General features: G+C 36.1%; 1 protein-coding gene across 1 annotated transcript; it reads right to left on the reverse strand.

Annotated features, from left to right (window-relative positions):
* Window positions 1-12,753: 12,753 nt before the first annotated feature.
* Window positions 12,754-23,140, reverse strand: LOC140981984 (uncharacterized). Its single transcript, XM_073448399.1, has 4 exons — window positions 22,861-23,140; window positions 20,459-20,562; window positions 13,470-13,599; window positions 12,754-13,368 (listed from the first exon to the last, which is right to left on the reverse strand). The coding sequence occupies exons 1-4, from the start codon at window positions 22,981-22,983 to the stop codon at window positions 13,330-13,332; spliced, it is 396 nt and encodes a 131-aa protein (XP_073304500.1). The 5' UTR covers window positions 22,984-23,140; the 3' UTR covers window positions 12,754-13,329.
* Window positions 23,141-23,642: the final 502 nt, after the last annotated feature.

Here is a 23,642-nt window from a genome sequence, read left to right on the forward strand (position 1 = left end):
GCTTGATCCTTGAAAGTGACTAGATTTTATCCTTTGGTCGACTGATCAGTCTTCAGCTCCACATGATCCATGGGAGTGGGCACTAGGCTACACCATAGAAATACGATCTTCGGGGTCTCTCTGGGGCTTTGTCCCGTAAACAAGGTCCCTCTCTGTGGCCTTGTACCGTAAAAAGGATCCCTCTGGGGCCTTGGCCTTCACGATATCCCCACAAAATCATATATCATATATCATATCTTTTGTCACAGTCAATTCACATCCATCAAAATATTTTTTCTTTTCTTTTAAAATCATAACATATCATAGCTTTCCAAAAATAGCATTTTAAACAGTATAAATTGCGCAGATTTACCATAAATCAAATATCATATTTTCATAAAAATCATCATTTTAAATCATAAAATATCATTTCACATGCGTTATGATCCTTCGGGACGCTGCCAAGCTTTTACGTATTACTCAAGTGTAAAATTACCGTTTTGCTGCTAGACGTAAAAATTCTTGATTTTATCTTTCTCTTATTTTTAATGATATGGGTTTACCCCAAATAATTAATTATGCTTAAATATATTTTTTTTTCATAATTTTATTCAGCTTAATTCGAGACTTTTCAATTAATTCTTTAATTAACGATTCGTGAGACGATTAAATTCTGAATAAATTCAAAACTTCATATTTTGATCTCAAATTTTAAACATAACCTTTTTATTACCTAAACTACCCTTGTGAGCCATGAACCACACCCGTGGACCCATGGTTCCAATTTTATTCTTATTAATTCGAAATATAACCCTTATGTGGACAACCCGAGCCATCTCCTTATTTACTCGAGCCGTGGTCGAGCAACCTCAAGCCAAACCCGAGCCAACCCACATAGGCACCCTCTTGACCAACCCTGACCCTTAGCACTTGACCCTAGCTCGCTCGAACACTACTGGAACGAGACCCATAGCTGCACGCATTCTACCCTTCTCGCCCAAGACTCCTAGTGACACTAGGACTCTTCCAGCCAAGCCACTACCGAGCCCACCTGACCCTAAACAACCCTAGAAAATGCCTAGACTCAACCAAGCCCAGCCCAGGCCCCTGAACCCACGCACAAAGCCCTTCCTGAAGGTACTAGCCGTGCGTGCTAAGGAGCTTCACTCACGCTTTTGCTCGAGCCACGTAGAGCCACCCTGCACCAACCCGTGGCCTGACACCTGACCATTACCTTGGGACCCTGATGGACCAACCTAGCCAAGCCCTTAACCCCTCGTAAGCACCAGCTCCTTGGCTGAGCATGAATCACGCATGGGAAGAATCCTACTCCATGAGGACTCTTCACTAGCTGATACCCATGAGTCCTAGCCCACTAGGACTCTACCAGGCCCTTACCCATGACCCTCTTCGAGTCCCAGCCAGCCCTGGCTGAGCCCACATGCTCCATGCACAGTAGCCGACCCATGAACCATATGCAAACCACAATAAAACCCTCGGTTCCCCTCTTCACTTGTTATCTCTATTCCAGCTTATTTTAATTTTTAAAATTGTCATTTTTAACCATATTTCATTCATATTACATCTTACGTTGGCAGCGTACTCGTTGGATTCAAAACTTTTTCCATATAAATGTAAATTCATCGAGTTTTTTAAAATATACGATCTACCGTAAAAATAATCCCACAATCATATTTTTCATGCATAAACAATTAAATCATACATATTATGATTTGTATGATGTTTTAAAAAAAAGGTTTAGAAACACGTGCCTTTGCGTTTATAACGCTCGAATAGACGATCGTTGGCGATAATGCGACGTTGGACGACCGGACGACAAAGACTCCTATATTTTCTTCCTTCCATAATTCTCGAAAATTCTATGTGTGTGAGAGTGAATTTTCGGCTGATGAAAGTGAGTTATGAGGTTTTGAAAGCCTAGGAGTCCTATTTCTAATTTACTCAACATGTTAATGGGTTTTGGTTTTGGACCTTTATGATTAGGAGCAATTGGGCCTTCTTTAATTAATTAAATTGGGTCTAATAACTCTAATTTAATTAAAACATAAAAGTTCTTAAAATTAGTTTTCCAAAAATAATATTTTTTTGATATTTTAAAACTCCTTGTTGGCCCAAAATCGGCTTCTCGAAAAAAATCGAGCTCGACTCGTAAAATAATTCGAACTCTCTTGTCTTGGTCGTCCCCAATCTCCTTTACCTTGCCTATTTTCGAGTATTCGGGTAAAATCCTTCAATTTCATTAATTCATGTTATATAATCATTTAATCATGCAATCATATCTTTAATCATTTAATAAATATCATGCAAGCATTTAAAATCAATTANAAATGCATATGCATTACTTGTTATCATGATTAAGGTTTGCTGAGTCAATAGACTCATTAGGTGTGTTCGATGCAGGTGAGCATGAGATTGATGTTAATGGAGGTCTTGATGGTTGATCTAGCTGGACTGAAGGTTCACATAACCCAAGGACCTTTGCTAGTTTTCCGCAAAATTATGTTTATGTTTTAAGANCCGAGGACCGTCGCTAGTTTTCTGTAAATAAAAGAAGTTTATGACTTATGATGCTTTTTAGTGGTTTTTGAGAGAATGTTAGAGGTTATTTTGAAATATTGTTAAAATTAGGTTTGGTAAACGAATTACAACTTATGTTTTGAATTACTTTCTTTTGGGATTTTCAAATAATAGTTGGTTGATTTATTTTAAATGGTGCAAAATATTTACATTTTAAATGGTTGGTGTTTCAACCGAATGCTTTAGGAAAAATAAAATAAAATAAAAAAATGCTACCGACGGACTACGCCACTGTCACTATCTATGCATTTCAAGTCTAGCAAGCATTGGAAGATATTGATTTTGAAGTGCAGCGAAAAAGACATCAACACCAGCAGAATTCCCAACCGAATAAGAAGTTTCATATATGGGACCTCCAAGACCGCAAGGGCAACAAAGGCCCCAAGGACAAGTGAAGAATCCAGGACCGCCAAAGCCACCACAACCTGGAGCACTGAAAGCTGAGGATGTCTGCACTATGACAAGTTCATGTGGGGGACCTACAAGTGCTTCATATGCAAGGAAGAAAGGCATAAAGCTGTTGATTGCCCGAAAAAGAAAGCACCAACTGTGGGGAGAGCTTATGTTATGCATGATGAAGAAGCCGAGGAGGAGCCAGACACGACCCTAATCACCGGTAACTTAGTTATTTAACATTTTTATATTGTATTTATTGCATGAAATATTAAATTGGTTATTAGAATTGATTTGAGATTAAGAATAACCTAGTGAAAATTAGGTTGCATGCTATCGTAGTTGGAATTAAGAAATGACAATGGAAATCATAGAATTTGGACTTGAATTTTGAGCCTTCATTATGTAAGGAAGGTAATTATTCCCAAATGAAAGTTTTAGGGCTTAAAATTGAGTAAAATCAAAAATTTGGGCATGATTTGAAATTTTCAAAAATTTGAGTGATTAAATTGCAATTAATCGAAAACTTAAGGGACTAAATTGTAATTAACCAAAATCTAAGGGATTAAAGTGTAAGTTTTGAAAAATTTTGGGCAAAACGCAATTTTCCAAAATTAAAAGGACTAAAAATGCTATTTCTAAAAATATATGGGGCCAAAATCGCAATTTGCGAAAATATTTGGGATTAAAATGCAAATTTCGTAAGAATTGAAGGATTAAAATGCAATTATTCGAAAATATAAGGGGAAATTGTTAATTTTCCTAGGAAATATAGGGTCCAATCTCTAATCTTTATAAAATTTTGGGAAAATAATGATAGAAATTCCTTAAGCTTCAACATGAATAGATTTAAAAGTGTTTTCCTCGCAAGAAGGATATTCATTCTTGGTGTAGCTACCTATACATTGCTGGATTCGGGAGCTACACATTCTTTTATATCTGAGTCTTTTGTTAAGTGACTGAATATTATGACTGAGGATATGGGATTGGGTTTCACGGTTTCTATTCCTTCCGGTGATCAAATGGTCACTACGAGCATCGTAAAGAATCTGGAGATTCGTTTGCAAAAAGATGTGGTTTGCAGATCTCATCGTACTCCCTATGCCTGAATTCGATATCATACTTGGCATGGATTGGTTATCAGTGAATGGAGCTTCGATAGATTTTTGGCAGACGACAGTGTCTGTTCGACCGCATAGGGGGAAGTCTTTTGTATTTGAAGCAGCGAGGAACAAGAAAATGCCGCATATTATCTCTTGTATGTGCGCGAGGAAGCTTATGAGACGAGGATGCCAAGCTTTTCAAGCATGTGTTACTACTGCACATGCCCCTATCGGTCAGAAGTTAGAGGAGGTTGAGATAGTCAGAGACTTTCCTAGTGTCTTTCCCGTGGACGTTTCTGGCATTCCACCTGATCGTGAGGTGGAATTTTCTATAGAGTTGATGCCAGGCACTGTACCTATTTCTAAAGCACCTTATCGTCTAGCACCTGCTGAAATGAAAGAGTTGAAAGATTAAATTCAAGAATTACTAGACAAGGGTTTTATTCGCCCTAGCTGTTCTCCGTGGGGCACACCGGTATTGTTTATGAAGAAGAAGGATAGTACTATGCGACTCTGTATTGATTATCGAGAGCTGAATAGGGTCACCATCAACAATAAGCATCCCTTACCGAGAATTGAAGACTTATTTGATCAATTATAAGGAGCATTGATGTTCTCAAAGATAGATCTTCGTTCTGGATACCATCAGTTGAAAGTGAAAGAGTTCGATGTTCATAAGACTGCTTTTAGGACTCGTTATAGGCATTATGAGTTTATGGTCATGCCATTTGTGTTGACCAATGCTCCAGCGATCTTCATGGATCTCATGAATCGCGTATTTCAGCGGTATATGGATCAATTTGTTATAGTCTTCATCGATGATATTTTGATCTATTCGAAGATTAAAGAGGATCATAGTCGACATTAGAGGACAGCACTGCAGGTACAGCAAGATAGGAAATTATATGCAAAATTCAGCAAGTGCGAGTTTTGACTTGATAGAGTGGCGTTCTTAGGCCACATCATTTCTAGAGATGGAGTGGAGGTTGATCCGAGTAAAGTGGAGGCAGTGAAAAAATGGACAGTACCGAAGAGAGTAACCGAGATCCGAAGTTTCTTGGAACTAGCTGGCTATTATCGAAAGTTTATTCAACGATTCTCATCTATTGTGGTACCCATGACCGCTTTGACAAAGAAGAATGTGAAGTTTATATGGGGATGTGAGTGCCAAGACAGTTTCGACAAGTTGAAGTAAGCTTTGATTTCAGCGCCAGTATTAGCGATGCCATATTGGCAAGGAGAGTATGTTCTTTATACCGACACTTTGAAACTTGGTTTGGGTGCAGTTCTAATGCAAAATGATCGAGTTATAGCCTATGCGTCGATACAGTTGAATGTTTACGAGAAAAATTACCCACGCATGATCTTAAGTTTGCAGCAGTGGTATTTGCACTGAAGATTTGGAGACATTATTTGTATGGGGAGAAGTGCAAGATTTTCACCGACCATAAAAGTTTGAAATACTTCTTCACAGAAAAGAGTTGAATATGAGGCAAAGAAGATGTCTAGAGTTGGTAAAAGAATATGACTGTGACATTAGCTACCATCCGGGGAAAGATGATGTAGTAGCGGACGCATTGAGTAGGAAGATAGCAGTTATTACTCAATTATCACTTCAGAGACCTCTGCACTCTGAGATACAGCTATTTGAGCTTACAGTATATGCCAGGGGCGATGTCCCTAATCTTGCCACCATGACAGTACAGTCGACTTTGAGAGATAAAATCCGTGAGGGACAGTCTACTGATGAGCAATTGAAAAAGTGGAGAGTGAGAGATGAAGCCAAAGGCTGGAAGCTGTATTCTGATGTGGATGGTATAGTACGATATCGAGATCGACTTTGGATTCCTAGTGGTGATTCTTTGAGGAAGGTCATTATGAAGGAAGCCCATGACACGCCATATTCCAATCATCCTGGAAGCACGAAGATGTACAAGGATCTTCAATTATTGTATTGGTGGCCAGGTATAAAGCGAGATATCCTGTGATTTGTATCCGAGTGTTTGACATATCAGCAAGTTAAAGCTGAGCATCAGAGGCCAGCAGGAAAGCTTAAGCCACTTCCTATTCCCGAGTGGAAATGGGAAAATATCACTATGGATTTTTTGTGGGATTACCGAGGACTATCAAGGGGTTTAATACAATATGGGTGATAGTGGATCGTCTTACAAAATCAGCGCATTTTCTACCTATTAAGATGACATTCACCATGACACAGTATGCCGAGTTGTATATTCGAGAGATAGTTCGTCTGTATGGGATTCCCATATCTATTGTTTCTGACAGAGATCTGAGATTTACATCATCTTTCTGGAAAAGTCTGCATGCGGTGATGGGGACTAAATTATTATTCGGTACAACATTCCATCCTCAAACCAATGGTCAGTCCGAAAGAGTGATTCAAATTTTGGAGGATCTACTTCGAGCTTGTGTCATTGATTTTCAAGGAAGTTGGGAACCAAAGTTGTCACTAGTGGAGTTTACCTACAATAATAGCTATCAATCATCGATAGGAATCACTCCGTATGAGGCACTTGATGGGAGGAAGTGTAGATCACCCATACATTGGGACGAGGTTGGTGAAAGAGGAGAATTTGGTCCGGACTTGATCAAGCAAACAGCGGAGCTAGTAGTCAAAATTCGAGATAGAATGAAAATTGCACATAGCCGACAGAAAAGCTATGCCGACAAGCGACGAAGAGAGCTAGTGTTTGCAGCAGGCGACCACGTATTTGTCAAAATAGTACCTATGAAGGGTGTTATGTGATTTGGCAAGAAAGGCAAACTTAGCCTGAGATTCATAGGGCCATTTGAGATTTTGGAGAGGATTGGAACACTAGTCTACAGAGTGGCGTTGCCACCAATGCTATCCGGAGTACACAATGTGTTCCATATCTCGATGCTGCGAAAGTACATGTCGAACCATTCACATGTACTAAATCATGAACTTATGCAATTGACTCCAAACATGACCTATGAGGAATGACCTATACAAATCTTGGATAGGCAAGAAAGAAGACTCCGAAACAAAGTCATACAAATGATCAAGGTCAAGTGGCTAAATCACTCGGAGAAAGAAGCTACTTGGGATACCGAGAGGGATATGAGGAGTCGCTACTCGGAGTTATTCGGTAAGTTCTAATTTCGAGGACGAAATTTTATTAAAGGGATGAATTGTAAGGTCCAAAAATAAGATGACATAATCCAACTGCGTACAAATCTAGGGAAAATGAAAAATAGCTAATTAAATGATTTTAATTTTTTAAATTAATTATGTTAGATTTGTTTATATGGTTAGGAAGTAGTTTTTTACTTGGATACATGAAACTATATTTTAAAGGTTATTCGAGATGCGATCAAAGAACGGAGACCGAGGACTGAAAAAGGACAAATGTTTTTATTAAATAATTGTTTTTAATTATTTAAAATAAGGTTGATGCTTTATGATATTTTTAAGAATAAGGAGTTTTGAGGTGATTTTATACGCCGAGTCATAATTTTTAACGTTATTTGATTTTCGATGAAAATATAAATTTTTTTAGAACTCGGCTAATATTTTCACGAACTTTCCTAAACAAAATATTTTAAATATGCACTAATGGGCTTATTAGGCCTATTGTACTATGCTAATGGGCTCAAGCTAGCACATTTGTATATTTATCAAATAAATAAGCTTAAAACCCTTAAAACTAAACCACATATACACGCCCAACACACACACAACACACACAAGACTCCTAGCAGCCAACAAACACACGTACACATGAGATTTTGAGTAGGAAAGCCTCGGTTCTTGCAAGGAAAATCAGCCTAGGCTCTACGTCACCGTTCTTCGAATGGTCAAAATGTTTTCGTGCGTAATATACGTAAAGGCACGCCATATATCTTCTTTTTCTCATCTATCACACCATATTATGTATTTGAATTGTGTTTGCATGAAAAAGATATCGGCCTTGATTTTATTTTCGTTTTTATGCCTTAACATGACAAGAACTTGTGTTTTTATGTCCCAAAACTTGAAATATTATTGCATGAAGGGACTTCCATCATAGGGACACCAAAAGGGAAGAGTTTAAGGGTGATTAAGGGTCCCTAGATCAAGGTTTAAAGGCTGCACACAAGTATAACAGAGCTTGAACGAAAAATTGCATGTTTAGATACAAGGGTTCGGCTAGGAAGCTTAGCAGCGTACGGCTCGACCAGGGCTCGGGCTGGATGTGGACAGGTGTGAGGAAGAGTTCTAGCATCAAGCACGACAGTAGGGAAAGAGCCCATGCACGAAGGGACTCTTCTCAAGCCAACCGAATGCTGCTGTGCGTGAGGAGTCACGGCTCGGCTAGGGTGGTCAGGGATGGGCTAGGATAGGTCTGAGGGTGGTCCATTGAGGGTCACGAGGGTGAGGGTGAGGGTGGTGGCTCGGGCGAAAGGTCTTTGTGAACTAGAGTCCATAGGCGCAAGATGAAGAACTCACGCAGGCTCTTGTTTTTGGTGCAGGAGGTTGCAGCGGGCTAGGGGCTGGTTCAAGGGGTCAGGGCTAGTCAGTAGGGTCCATAGGTGGTCTGAGAAGAGGTTGGCTCAAGGTGGCTCGGGCATGGCTCGATGAAACTGAGAGTTGGCTCGAGGGTTAAGTTAAGGGTTTGGTTTTTAGGGTTTAAATGGCTAAAGGGTCAAACCATGGTCCAAGGGGATCGAATTATGGTTCACGAGGATAGTTTAGGTATAAAAAATCTATGTATAAAATTTGGAAAGAAAATATAAAAGGTTGAATTAATTCGGAATTAGAATGCTCTACGAATTAATAATTACGAAATTAAATCTAAAGCCAAGAATTTAAGCTAAATAAAATTATTAGAAATTTAATTAAAGCTTAGTTAATTATTTGGGATGGTCTAGAGTCAACGAAAGTAAGAAAAAGTCAAAATCGAGAAATTTTACGTCTAGGGGTAAAACGGTTATTTTATACCTAAAAATTTGTAGACGTCGTGGCAGTGCCTTGAATGCTGTAAAATATGTTAATATGCTTATTTTAAATATTTATAGAATTTTATGATGAAACGATAATGTTAAAAGATATGTTGCATGCTTGGTTTAAAAGAAAATGATTATTGTATGCTTTAATTTTTATAAAGTGATGAAAATATGAAATGTTGAAGGAAATGAAGTGATTGTGACTAATATGATGATACAATGATTATGATGATACAATGATATGTAAGGCCAAGGCTCAGTTGACGGGTGAGAGTGTCGCCGATGTCCCCGCCGTCCAGTATTGTGATAATACGTAGATGGATCCATCGACCTTCAGCTGATACGGAAGTCACAATTATTGATCTGAATTCAACGAAAAGTAAAACGTATACGTATATGATGAAAAAGGAAATATATATGATGAAAGGAAAAATGTTTATCTTTATGCATGTTCATGAAAAGTTATGTTATATAAAATTATTTTCACTATTGCATGTGATTGTATATGTATTACTTGCTATCATGGTTATGGTTTGCTGAGTCAATAGACTCACTAGGTGTTATCGATGCACGTGAGCATGATATTGATGTTGAGGGACTTGATGATTGATCTTATTGGATTGAATGTGCACACAACGCGATGACTCGCGCTAGTTTTCCGCATTTATATTAAGTTTATGATTTGAGTTTACGTTAAAGATTTTTACGACTTTTATGATTGCTTTTGAGAGGCTTTGAGAGGATGTTAGAGTTAAGTTGATTTTGAAATATTGCTAAGTTAAGTTTGGTAAACGATTGAAGATATCATGTTTTCAATTACTTTCATTTGGAATTTCAAATATAGTTGGTTGTTTTATTTTTAAAATGATGCAAAGTTAATTTAAAAATATATATATATGTATATGCATTCGACCAAATTAATAGGAAAAAAAATTTCTAGTACTTTTTAAGAAAAACGAGTAGTGAACGTTTCAGATATACTCAAAAGCAAGGAACAGACTATGAGAAAACCTTTTCTCCGGTCGCGATGTTCAAATCTATTAGGATACTGCTGACCATAGCAGCATAGTATGACTATGAAATATGGCAGATGTATGTGAAGACAGTGTTCCTTAATGAGGACATTAAAGAACAGATTTATATGTCTCAACCTAAAAGATTCACATCAGTAGGAAGTGAGCATAAAATATGCAAACTTCAAAGATCCATCTATGGACTCAAACAGGCATCAAGGAGCTGGAACCTCATATTTGACAACACTATCAAAGAGTTAGATTTTTCCAAGATTCCTTAGGAACCTTGTGTATACAAGAAAATTAGTGGGAGTGCAGTGACATTCCTGTTACTTTATGTTAATGACATACTACTCATTGAGAATGATGAAGGGATGTTGCAATCATCTAAAGCATGGTTAGCTGGTAAATACTAAATGAAGGATATGAGTGAAGCATCTTATATATTGAAAATACAAATCTATCGGGATATATCGAAGAGGATGCTAGGGCTTACCCAATCCACATATATCGATATCATACTAAGAAGATTCTCTATAGAGGAATCCAAGATAGGATATCTCCCAATGTCTCATGGTGTAACTCTATCCAAGTCTATGTGCCCTAAGACTGATGAAGAGATAAAAACCACGAGTAGCATTCCATATGCGTCTGCTATATGCAGTATTATGTATGGTATGATATCTATTCGACCTGATATTGCATATGAACTGAGTGTTGTAAGTAGATATCAGTTGAATCACGGTCCATTGCATTGGAAAGCCGTGAAGGAAAATTTTAAGCACTTGAGAAGAACTAAGAATTTGTTCTTTGTTTAAGGGAATGGAGAATTAAAACTGGAAGCCTATGCCGATTATAGCTTCCAATCAGATGTGAATGATTCTACATCAACCTCTGGATGTGTTGAAGCTAAATGCTGGTGTTGTCACTTGGAAGAGTTCCAAGCAAGAGACCACATTGGATTCAATCACTGAGGTCAAATACATAGTTGCATCGGCTGCAGTAAATGAGGGTGTTTGGATGAGGAATTTCGTGAGGTCAAATACATAGTTGCATCGGCTGCAGTAAATGAGGGTGTTTGGATGAGGAATTTCGTTCCAGAGTTGGGTGTCATTTCTCAAACAGTTGATCCGGTCCCTGTCTATTGTGACAATACCGATGCCGTTGCGCAAGCAAAGGAACCGAGGTCTTATCAGCAATCCAAACATATACTTAGGAAGATATCCTATGTGATCTGATAAGTTAATAGTGCAGGGAGTCTCTGGCCAGAGCAAGAAATGTGATTTAGAAAAATATATTTTCCTAGTTGCACATACTATGCCACTATTAGTTCATAAAAAAAATCATATCGTTATCGAATTCATATGCAACTCTCAATATACCAATGGTTGCAGATTCGATGGTGATATAGTGTTGAAGGGACTGTACTGCACGCTAATCATAACTTAAGGTTCTTGCAGGTACTATCAGCGATACCTAGAGGATCATGAGACGGTGGTTCTAGACGCTCTTATCATGATCTGATGGGTGCAGTCAGAAATGAGTTCTGACATTCTTGATCAAAGAGTTGATAGAAAGAATGGGGCTAATTAGGGTAAGCCCGAATAGGAATTGTTATTCTGAATCCACAGCTAGCTGTATCCCTGAACTATTAAGGGTCACATAAGAATCGGATTATTTATTCCATTGAGAAAGTCAAAGTTCAAGGAGTTGAATTTGACGACTATAGTTTGATGGAGATCAAACAAGATGCTTATAAATGAGTTTATAAGTTGATTCCATATGATGAAAAATTAGCTTAACTGCTAATTGAGAAAGGAGAGTGGAACTACCTATTTTGGTGAAAAAGTTCACTAAACTGACAGCTGTCCAATATAATAAGTGAAAATTTTGATATTCGAGGTTTTTTATTTTCACTATATGAGCATGACTTGTATCCCTGACACACCGACGCTGTCAGATCGTCGATCGGGTTATAATGAGTTTAGAATCATTTATTTAGTGAATTTAAAATTTAATGATTAAATTATTGTACTAGCAGTGGTTACTATTAGTATATAAAAATTCTCATAAAATGTTAAATAAGGATCAATAATTAAATAACTAACGAGTTAATTATACAAATTAAATAATTTAATTAATAAGTCTATGGATGTATTAAATGTATATGTGTAGATATATTACTGTTTATATATATACTATATATGAAGATATAAAATATGTGTATATATAATATAAATGTATCATGTATTATCAAATGTTGATAAATACATGATAGAATAATAATATGAAAATTTTATATAATGCAAATTCAGAGTCCCGGTGAGACAATGATTAAGAATCCAAATGAGAGAAGAATTCCATATAGGATCAGGAATCGCGCTTCGTAAACATATAATTAGGAGCATATAACACGAGAGTTTTTGCACGCAAAAGTTTACAAATCCCTCCTTCGGCCATCACCAAAGATTTGGTGAATAAATTTCAGCCAAGCAACTTCTTCCACGGTTGCGCCCCGCGTTGCTGCACCGACTCCGGATTTGAAAAATTCAGACGATCAAATTTCAACGAAGAATTGTTCTCAATTTCTAGTGCAATCTAAACAATATATACAATATTTGATCGTGAACCTAATTAGACGATCAAAAGGCAGAGATTAGTTAGAAATATACAAAAATCATCTCCGCTAACTTCGGATTGGTTTAAAGTCCAGGGTTATATACACGCTGATATAATAACTAAACACCTTATAGATGGTTTGATTCATACGACGTCCAAGGTCAGCTACAAATGTCGAAACAAAATTTTAAAACTTCCGCTGTGCTTTGGTACGAAAAAACGGTTCCCCGCCACAATGAATGTTGCATCGTGAAATTGTGGCATTTGAAAATTGGCCGGACCTCGGAAGCTTCTAGAAATACACATGCATTTTTTTGTTATTTTATTGCTGGAAAGCATATGTCATCCAGCGATACGCAAAGACCATATTTCTTTTCACCTTTTTTTTTGCTCACTTTGCTATTACATGAATCTGATGATATTGCACCCAAAAAACCTATTTATAACAGATTAACATCAATGCTATTCAATACAAATTAAAGAGATGATTATGACTTATTCAGAGACTAAAAATTGAAAAACCCAAGAGAAGATTCACAACGAAGTGTTTGACTTCCTCAAAAGATTTTGAGCACGGATATTTCACCTTGTAACATCAAAAACTAGATCAAACAATTTCCATTGTGCCAAATCGAGACCATGTGGTGTTGAGGCAATCAAAAGTACGCCAAACTGTATACTAGAATCCATGAAAGCTGCAGGACAGTAAGAAACATAGTATTTGATCATGCCTGATGATACGTGATGGTATTTTATTAGGTGGGTGATTACTCGTCTGAGGAAATGTGTAACATACCAGAAAGAGGCATACTGAAGCAAAGAGTCCCTCTTGAAGAAGGGATCCATGACCGCCAAAATCTTCTTCATCAATTTTAAGTACAAATGAGTAATACGTGTAGATGGTAGCAGTGGATAACACCACAAATCTGAAAATGTAAAAAATAAATGGTAACAGGAATCAGTGAGATGTCTTTTTATTTATTCCGTTGAAATAGTAAACAAAACCATGCCATTGACACAACCGCAATCATAGAAATATATTAGGTAATCAGAAGTAAACGTCCTTGATTCGTATCATTAAGAAAATAAGTGCATTAGTTTTATTTCTCAGTGCAAGATAAATATTTTGTACCTAGGAAACATTATGAAAAACATAAGATATAACGGCGTGGAAGATATAGTTCCATAAAGAATGTTTGTGTAATCCTTAAAAGTCGTTATTTTTATTGAACTTGTATCAGAGACTTCAGAGTGATGTCTAGCTAATAGCCTTTCATAGATCCAATACCAACTTCTGAACTACCAAGCATAGCCAATAATTTGGTTCAAACAGAGTTGAACTTAAAACCACCACATATCGATGGGCAGAGAAAGAATAGCACTCCGTGCAATTCCAGTCAAGAAAGGGAATAGATACAGCATACATCGTGCTTTAGTCTCCCATATCTTCTCACTTATCAGACAATAATTCTACCTCATCAATCATTATGTCTGTCCAATAACTAACTGTTGAAAATATTCATCACTCACAAATGTGAACTTCATAAACATTAGCAAGAAGATTACACACAAAATAGTTACCGGAGGAGTCTACCATTAAAATGACCTCTTCGCACACAAATCTGAGCTAGGCCCATGACACCAGCCTGATCTTATATTTCATTTTATAGCAGTTAGATAAAACAAAGAAGTCAAGTTGTGCCGACTGCGTATGTAGCACGGATACTCCTAAAAAAAATTTGTGAATAATCGGATACGGATACGACATAGCGATACGCGTTTCGGCTACGGAAAAATTTGTGTCGTTGACTTTTTGTAGGTTTGACCATTCGGATACATATTGGACACGGCGGGGATACACATTGTACATATATATTTATATAAATATATATATCTCAACAATTTTTAATACTAAAGTTATATAAATATATATACATATATGGACAAACTTGCAATAACTCCCCATCTCCGTTTTTAACTTTCCTTACACTCTGCATTTTCAAATATTTGTTTTAACTCCCCAATTTTTTTAAATTTCCAAAAATATACTTAATCTTCAAAATTATGATACGTGACATTGTTTTACCTATCGAGCCTGTTCTTAAAAGATATAACCTAAAGACATGTAGCCACGCAAGGTTTCCAGCCTATATACCATGTTTAGATGATAGATTTTTTTTTAAATAAATGGTTCATCATGCTTCCGTAAAATAAATTGAGCAGTTTATCTCTTTGACCGTAGTGCCATCGGGTTATATCCACCGGGTTTTACAAACTGTTTCTTACAGCCTAACCACGCAGTCGCAACAGATGGTTCTTGACATAGATTCCTTCAACAGCACCTAGCACAACCCTGTTTCGTTTCCTACCTCAGACTGCATAGTAAAGTAATTCAATTTGAAAATAATACATGAGAGGAGCAATAAGCCTTGGTCTTTTTATTCAAACATACGAACTATTATTACATAGCAACCTCCTGTAGAGGAATAGATACTTATTTAGCTACTAATAGTAGCCGGACTTACAACACTCATAAACTGAAAAGAAAAAATATTACAAATTATTTTGAAAGAAAATGAATAGGTTGAATGATGCCTTCATCTTCCTTCTGCCTTGGTATTTATAGAAGCTCTTTGCGGATTTGAATTCTGGACTTCAAAATCTTGCAATAACTTTTCTTTATTGCCTTCTAGCTGTGGTTGACATTATCTCTTGAGTGGGTGGTTGCGTGGTCCCTCCACTTTTCTTGAGTTGTCTTTTTCTGGATCATTAATCTAGAAACAGCTTCTTCTTCCATTTTTATCTCCTGACATAACCGGTAGATATATGTTTGGATCATATCTGCTGAGATTTCATTCCCTGCTTCTTTTAATTTTTTATAGAGATCTTTGAAAACTTGAGTTGATTTCTTATCACTTTAATACGTCTTTTGGAAACATTAAAATATGTAAAATATATTTTCTTTGGTTCCAAACTTCATTTTAGTCTTGTGAGGTTTTCTTGTTCCCATTTACGCTTTATTTATAGGTGTATTTGCGTGCAAGTCCTTTGATAGTTGGAAAATCACATGCCCGCTTACTTTTGTCGGGGAATCTTTAACTTTTGGTATCCCCGAGAAAAATGTGACTATGGTAACATGTCCATTTATTTTCGTTGGGGAATCTTAAACTTTTGGTGGCCAAGGAAAACGTGACTATGGTCCTTCGCCACTTGGTCCTGTTTCTGCCAGATGCATCCTGTCTGATCTAGGTCTGAAGCCCTTGCCAAACTCTGGCTCCTTTTGATTCGGGCATTCCAGACAGATTTTTTCTGACCATCTTCCCACATGAGCCATGTTACAAAATTTCTGACTAGTTTCTTTACTCTCCGATAGCTTGCTATTCCACAGAAGATTTCTTTTCTTTTCAAATAAGTCTTCTGCAAAACTTCTTGTTTTTCCTGTCATAATGTTTAATAGGAACGATCCATTTACAGAATTGTGATAAAATTTAAATAGAAACTTGACTTTGTCCATCTCAGATAGACAGACCCATAGACCCCATGCTCTTCTGGTAGAAATGTCATTTTCAGTTATTGAAGCAACAAGAGGTGTTTCTTATGTTGGAGGATCCTTGATAAATTTTTGAACATTTATGTCTGGCCTCCTTAACTTGATAAAATGAAAGGCTTCGTGATAGCTTTTTCCTGCTGGTTCTGGTGTTGTACTGAAAAAGTACCACTCCAGGATTTCTGCTCTGGACAAATAGTCGTTGTTTGCCCATGTTTCATGAACAGCTTCATGGATCCATTTAGGTAATCCTGAAATTTTTGGGAAGCTGAGTGATGTATTATAAACCAAGGCAATAACCCCGAATTCATACGATGTTTTTACCTCCTTTCGATATGAATTTGTTTTCATCCATAGGATATTTTCCTAAAACATCAACCCTGATTGTGGTTGGGTTAATGTCTATTCTTGTTTTTAATTTCTCTCAATTTCGTTGATATATTCTGGAATGGAGAAATTGTAGTTTCATTAGTATCAACCTTAGATTTACCCTTGTCTGTATTATGTCTAAAATTGATATTTCCCTTTTCAATTCCCGAGGTGAAGGGTTGACTTGAAAACTCGAGATAAGGATCTGGAGTTTCAATTTTTGTTTCAGCCGACTCATCTGGGGATGATCCCGACTTAACACTTGTGCTAGGGGTATTTGAATCCTCTGCTCCAGGTATAGAGTCTTGTACTTGAAAACTCTCCATTTGGGAAACTAGTTACTTCTCAATGCCTTGGAAGATAGGTCATTGCATTACAGACCATAACTGAGTATAAGCTGGAAACATCCTGTAAGACAATTCTCTTATCGGCTTGTTGTAGCCTACCTGCAACTTCTGCATTTAGGGCAAGCTTTTTGAACTCGTTTTGAAGCATTTCAAGGTGTTCCCTCAAATGCCTCCGCATTTTTACCTTATATAACGGTGTTTGTCCAGCACCTCCGATTAATATTTCTATCATCTTAATCTCTTTACTTAAGATTAAGATTCTTTTAGAGAAATCTCTTCCAGCAATCTGAGATAATTCTTCTTCCAAATCTTTTGGAAAAACTCCTCTTTTTGTTGTACAAATTTCAGCTCCTGAATCATTATAAGCTGCAAAATATTCTGCTTTATATTGTTTGTACAACATTCCTATTGGAATGTATATCGAGAATGGGCTTGTGGTCATTGGATTTTCCACATTCTATCCTCATCCATAAACTTCATTCCATATTCTAGATGTTTTCAAAGTTTTTGTTTCTCGAGAAACTCTAGCCCAAGAACCAATTGATATGCCTCCAATTCTCCGATATTGATCATTCCTTGGTAAGTTCCTATCATAGGTTATTCTAAATAGTATATAGCATTACAAAGAAATTGATTCCTTTGTTTCGTAATATCAAATACTATTTCTTCTTCTTTCAACCCTTCTGGACATATAACCTTTCCAATTGTTGAAAAGCTTTTTAGTACCTGATGGGTTTCTTGGACAGATAATTTTCCCTACATGTGACTTGTAATTCTATCTCTCTGGAAAGATAATCTTCTAGGTTCCAGTTTAGGACTTTGATTCCTTTATAGAATCGATTTGTCTTGAATCTGGATATAAATCTTTCTGGAAAAGTTGCTCAAATATCTCAGGTATTTCAATAAACTCATTTATAATAAACAATTAAGAATGATGTGTATCAGATAGAGTATATGAAATTTGATAGGTATTAGAATACGGTCAATTACCCTCTTTCATCGGCCTTTTTCTTTGAAGTTCTGATGCAACGTCAAAGCTCGGCTGAAATCTCGATCTGCCAGGTTGTAGGCAATTCTTGGATAAATTACTCCTACAATTTTCCCTGCACAAAGATTTCCTGATATCATTCCCAGTACTGAAGCTTGACGGTTACCCATTCGTTTATCGCATATAGCAATATCAATATGTGAATCTATTCTTTTTTTAAAAGTAGCTTTTATAATCTGGATTGCTCTGATATGAATCCAGGACATGGTTCGTGCTACTTCTATCTTGAGGTATTGTAATTCCTCCTTAATTTCTTCGGAAGGAATTAGCTGCATCTCCATTCTATTTCCTGTAAGTTCCATTGGAATTGTCATTTCCCTTCTGAAAACTTTATAGATTAGATGATGTTTTCTGTTTTTAGGCTAAGACTTCCTAAGAATTTTTCTACCTGTCCTGCAGAGAATCCTTGATACCTCTGAAGACTAGGATTTTCTCTCATTATCTTTTGGACCAAGTTATGGGATATTGTTGTCTGACTAAAGAAATCAGACAAATCTTCATGTGTTTCGTGCTGAAACACCTTGTCTCCAATCATATTCCGATTTTGTTCCATCAGATTCTTCCTAACTTAAGACTTCATTTTCTTCATATATACTTTCGTTTGAGGCAATATCCTCAAACCGGTATACTTGAATAAGATTCTGATAATAAACTGTTTTTTCAATATCCGGGGTTGGATCGAAGCATTTAATTGTCTTTTTTCATTTTCTGGAGAGTTGGTTGAAATATGACATCTCAAAAGTGCCTGCTGCGATTCTCATAGTAGATGTCCAATCATCTATGAGATATTCTCTGTTTTTAAAGTCTAATACATCTAGGTTAAGCATAACGGATAAGGATGTAAAGGTTTTGGGATCACTTTGGTCTTCCCTCTTTGGTGTAATAAAGTTTTAGTACCAAAGGATCGTAACCTTTCTTCTGAAATCTTTTTACTAGAACTTGGTTGTTGTTCTAGGTTTTGAATTCTTGTTTGAATATCCTTTAATATTTCAAGAATTTCTTCCTGGTTTTCAAGGATTTTCCCCACATTTTGTAGTACATAATACAACATATTACCATAATTTTGTACCGTTTTTTGAATTTCTCTAAAATCTCCGGAAAGCTTAGAGGAATCCGGTACTATTTCTAGGAACCTATTATTCTTAATCACAAGTTTACCTTAGGACTCTTATAAATTCCTTTCTTCTCTTGATATTTAGCCTTAGTTAGATCTTCATGTTTCAAATATTCCAAAGTTTTTGAATAAACCCGACAAATAATTCTCGAACCTGGGTTCCGACTTCGGATTCATGTTATTTTTGAGAAAATTCTCCTCCTCAAACATTTAAATACTCAGTAATAATAGCTTTGTAAGTTTGAAATAATTTTACCTCGACTCTGTACCATTTCTGACCCAGGAAAATCAATCATTGAAATTAGCACATATAAGGGTAATTTTGTCATTTTTAATGTTTTAGGGAGTTTAAACAAAGTTTTTTTGGGTGTAGGGAGTTAGGATAAATTTAGGTTTGGGTTTGGGAATTTATCTCCAATTTACCCTATATATACATATATTATTTATATATATTTTAATAATTTTCATATAATAATCATATCGTGTCTTATATTTTCAAAATTTATCGTATCGCCATATCCGCATCGTATTTCATACGATACCCGTATCCGTATCCATGCAACATAGCCGAGTGCCGAATGAAAATTTTCAAATTCCAGATGATGCAATCTAATTATAGACAAATTTTACGAGAAAACATGCCATTAATTATAGCTATGGGCCACTTAGTACTTGTGTCATCATCCACTGTATTGGGATTCAAGCTATGAAGTTCGGACTCGAATTTTTCACTGTCTCGATTATATCGATATAGCAAGTTGTGCAGCACAATGATGAGACATACCAATATACCTTCATATTATGACGTGACTATGCATTTGCATCAAGGACGTAGGAGCGCAAAACTCTTAACAAACAAAATTTATGGGAAATGTTCCAGTTTATTATATTAGAGGAATTTCACAATCTGAACATTTCATCAGGAGGACTCAGACGTTAGTATGCATACATACAAGTGTCCAATCATGCAACTATGTCAACCAAAAGCACAAAACAAATGTGCTGTAAACGATTGCTGGTTTTCACAGTCTAAAACCTCTGGCTTCGTTCTACAACCAAAAAAAGAAAAATATATAATTCATGTGTTTTCTAGACACTTCATCTTAGGGATTTGCTCGTGAAGGTGAAGAAACAAGCAACGACCCTACCTTTCATTAACTAATCTGATGAACTTGACCCAAGATTGTCGAGGTCACAAACAGTGGAAAGTATTATAATATACCTTGCTTTGGATCGATAGCAGCTGTCACACTACGTTTAAAGTACACCAAACAAACCAAAAGCAGCAACGACTAGAAAAAACAGATGCCAACAAGTAGCAACTACTAGAAAGAACAGACGCCAAAGAGCAGCAACTTACAAGAGAAACCAGATGCCCCCAACTAACGGAATTGCACCCCAGAGTAATCCAAATACAAGGGCTAATGCTTGCCTGATCCAATGTAATACATCACAAAGTTGATCCTGTAAGCAGATAAGAAGTAACAATCATTGGAATAGCAATCATTGTATTTGGTTTCACAGCAAAAGTAAGAATGTGTTCCGTGCACTTTCAAAACTGAATGTGTTAATAAACATTTATATCGAAATTCAGGGTTACAGTTCCTTTCATAAACATGTGATTTAGGGTTACAGTTCCTTTCATAAACATGTGATTTGTTCAACAATATACAACTGCTTGTGACACAAGTGTCAAACAATGGCCAATGTGTACTCAGCTTTGTTAAAGAAACAACTGGTAAACACTTCAGGATAAATGTGAAACTTCGTCATAACATTGTCTGTGATAGCCTTAAAATCGATACAGTAACTGCTGCATGCCTTTCTTTCCTTTCAACATTTGTTAGGAAAGTCCTTAAAATCTCTAGAGACATGCCTTTCTCTCCCTGTTTCTCTATGATCATTACACTAACAAATGTTACCTTGCATAAGGTGACTTAAGCATGGCTTAAAAACTTGGTAGAGATAGGCTAGACCATGGTTGGTTACACCCAAGCTCTAGAGCATAAAGGTTAAGGTTGGTAGAAATGTGACACGATAAAGACAAAGAAGGTACCAGTTAACTAGATCTCAACTATTTCAAGATGTCAAAATTTTTGGTCCGACAACTGCAAGTCATTGTGGAAATGGAAGAAAAGTCCCAGTAACCTTATTAGTTTGGTTCTTCCACAGTGGCAAAATCCAACAGCATGGGAAATCCAAATATATCCTCCATAAACAGGATTACCTTTTTCTTCCAAACATCTTGTGCAATAGAAAGAACATCAAAATTTCGAGGCATTATTGAAAAATACAGTGAGCACTATTTTTCTCGCACGTGCATAATAAGACATGCCACTCCTTAACCTTGCACTGTTTAATTGTACATTAGAATGCCATTTCTCAATTGGAATATCGACTAGAAGATAAGCTATTGGATGATTTCGAAATCCATCACGATGATGTATTTGTTTAACTTACATCATTTCCAAGTTCCAAGAACTGAAACAGTAAACACGGTCTCACTATTTTGCAAATATCTGAATAAAACTACCTCCTCGTGTAAAAAAAAAAAAAAAAAAAAAAAACTNTTAAAATAATCCATAAAGAAAAAGCTAATTGATGATTTCCCCAAAAAATCATAAATAAGACTAAATCTCACATGCGCAAGTGAAACAATGCAACTAGTTCATTTAAACCTCGCCACACGGTTAGAATCATGGTTCGCCGAAACGGGAACGGAACGACAGGAACGGGAGTTCCGGAACCGGAACGTCAGCAACCTTGACGAGGTTCCGGGGTGTGTAGGTTGATGGCTTGTATCGGCGTTTTATATACCGAAAACGGGTATATAACGGTGGAAAACGGTGATATAACGGTGGAACGGAACCGGAACGCAATTCGCGACGGTTTTGTTTTGAACTGTCGCTACTAGCGACGGTTTTATGTATGTAGCGACGGTTTTTATTCAACCGTCGCCGATTTAACATCGGCGACGGGTTTAATAAAACCGTCTATTTTAATTGATGTTAAATAATTTGTAACATCACTTTATATAAGATTTGATGCTTATTATTAGTCCATCACTCTAAATTGATTCAAATTTGTGCGAACTTATATATATCCAATCGAAAATATTTTAAAATTTTAATTAATTAAATACAAATAATTTTTAATAGTATATTTAATTTTTGATATGGTTGTAAATATTTTAAATATAATGACGATATAAATTGTGTTCAATAAATTGTTAATAAAATTTTAAAAATATTTAAATTTCTTATTTACATCAAATAATCTATTTAAATGATATTTATTTTAATTTTTATATTTCTAAATATTTTCCAAAATTTTTAATTTTTATATATTTATAATATTTTTTTAAAATACCCGTTCCGTGACCGTTCCGCGAAATTTCATTGTAACCGGAACGGTAGCATCCGTTCCGATCTCCGCGACCGCGACAGCAAACCATGGTTAGAATGCTAGATTCTCGTTGTTTTCTCCATGTGCTGATCATGCAATTAATATGCATCATAGCTCATAAACTTACCCGCTTAAATCTAATAAACTTTATCATTTCAATTAAATGCACCACTAAATATAAAGATCTAACCTTTAAGATATTTCAGCTCATAGGATTTATAGTTATAATAAAAAATTATAATCATGGAAGCAAAAACATATTTCTCAAACTGTTAACCAGTTGTGCACCTATATTAAGATTAAATGGCAATACTAATTTTAATATAAGAAAAACACAAAATGAAGAAATTAGCGTACCTTATCCCAAGAAGCATCAGGATCTAATAGCTTCGCCAATTTAAACGGCGAAGAGTGACTATTGTGATCGGATTGCTGAGATTGCTCTTGAAGATTCAATTTCCCCGATTTCTTTTCTCTCATCTTTATTAAAATTAAAAATTAAACATTAAGAAGCAAATTTCTCACAGAACACTGAAATTTAAGGTGTTTTATGCGAATTCAAGGCTCCAAAGAAAATGATTTATGAATTTCAGATTGGGAAGTGGAACAACTACATATGACAGTTGGAAAAGAAGACGAGAAATAGGGGAAACCTGCACACAATATCTTTTGTTTATTCATTTTTGTTTATTTTTTTTAAAAAAAATTAAGTGTTTTTTAAATTAAAAAATTAAGTGTTTTTTTTTTAACATATAGGTCAAAAAATTTCCTAATGATTACTTTAAATCAAAGCCGAAATCCATATTTTCTAATTTGCTATTTTAGGAATTTTTTTTAAAATAATGGACATTGCTACTTTTCGTTCACATTGTAATAATTTAAGCTCGGTTATCAATAAAATATAGTTTAAATATGATTAAGTATAATTATTTAAGCAAATCCAAGTAATTATTTAATAGTGAGTTCAGAGCCTCGAAAAGTAGTTCGGAACCGTCGAACGTGATCAAAGCTTCTAAAGGGAGTTCGGAACCTCCAACCTAGAACGGAGCTTCCGAAGTATTGTGTCCAAAGAGCATTGACACGTAAGAGTTCAAACCTTTCGAACCTCAGATCGAACCTTCCGAACCTTGGATCAGACC

Source organism: Primulina huaijiensis, chromosome 1 (assembly GCF_012295235.1).
Source record: "Primulina huaijiensis isolate GDHJ02 chromosome 1, ASM1229523v2, whole genome shotgun sequence".
Lineage (NCBI taxonomy): Eukaryota > Viridiplantae > Streptophyta > Magnoliopsida > Lamiales > Gesneriaceae > Primulina > Primulina huaijiensis.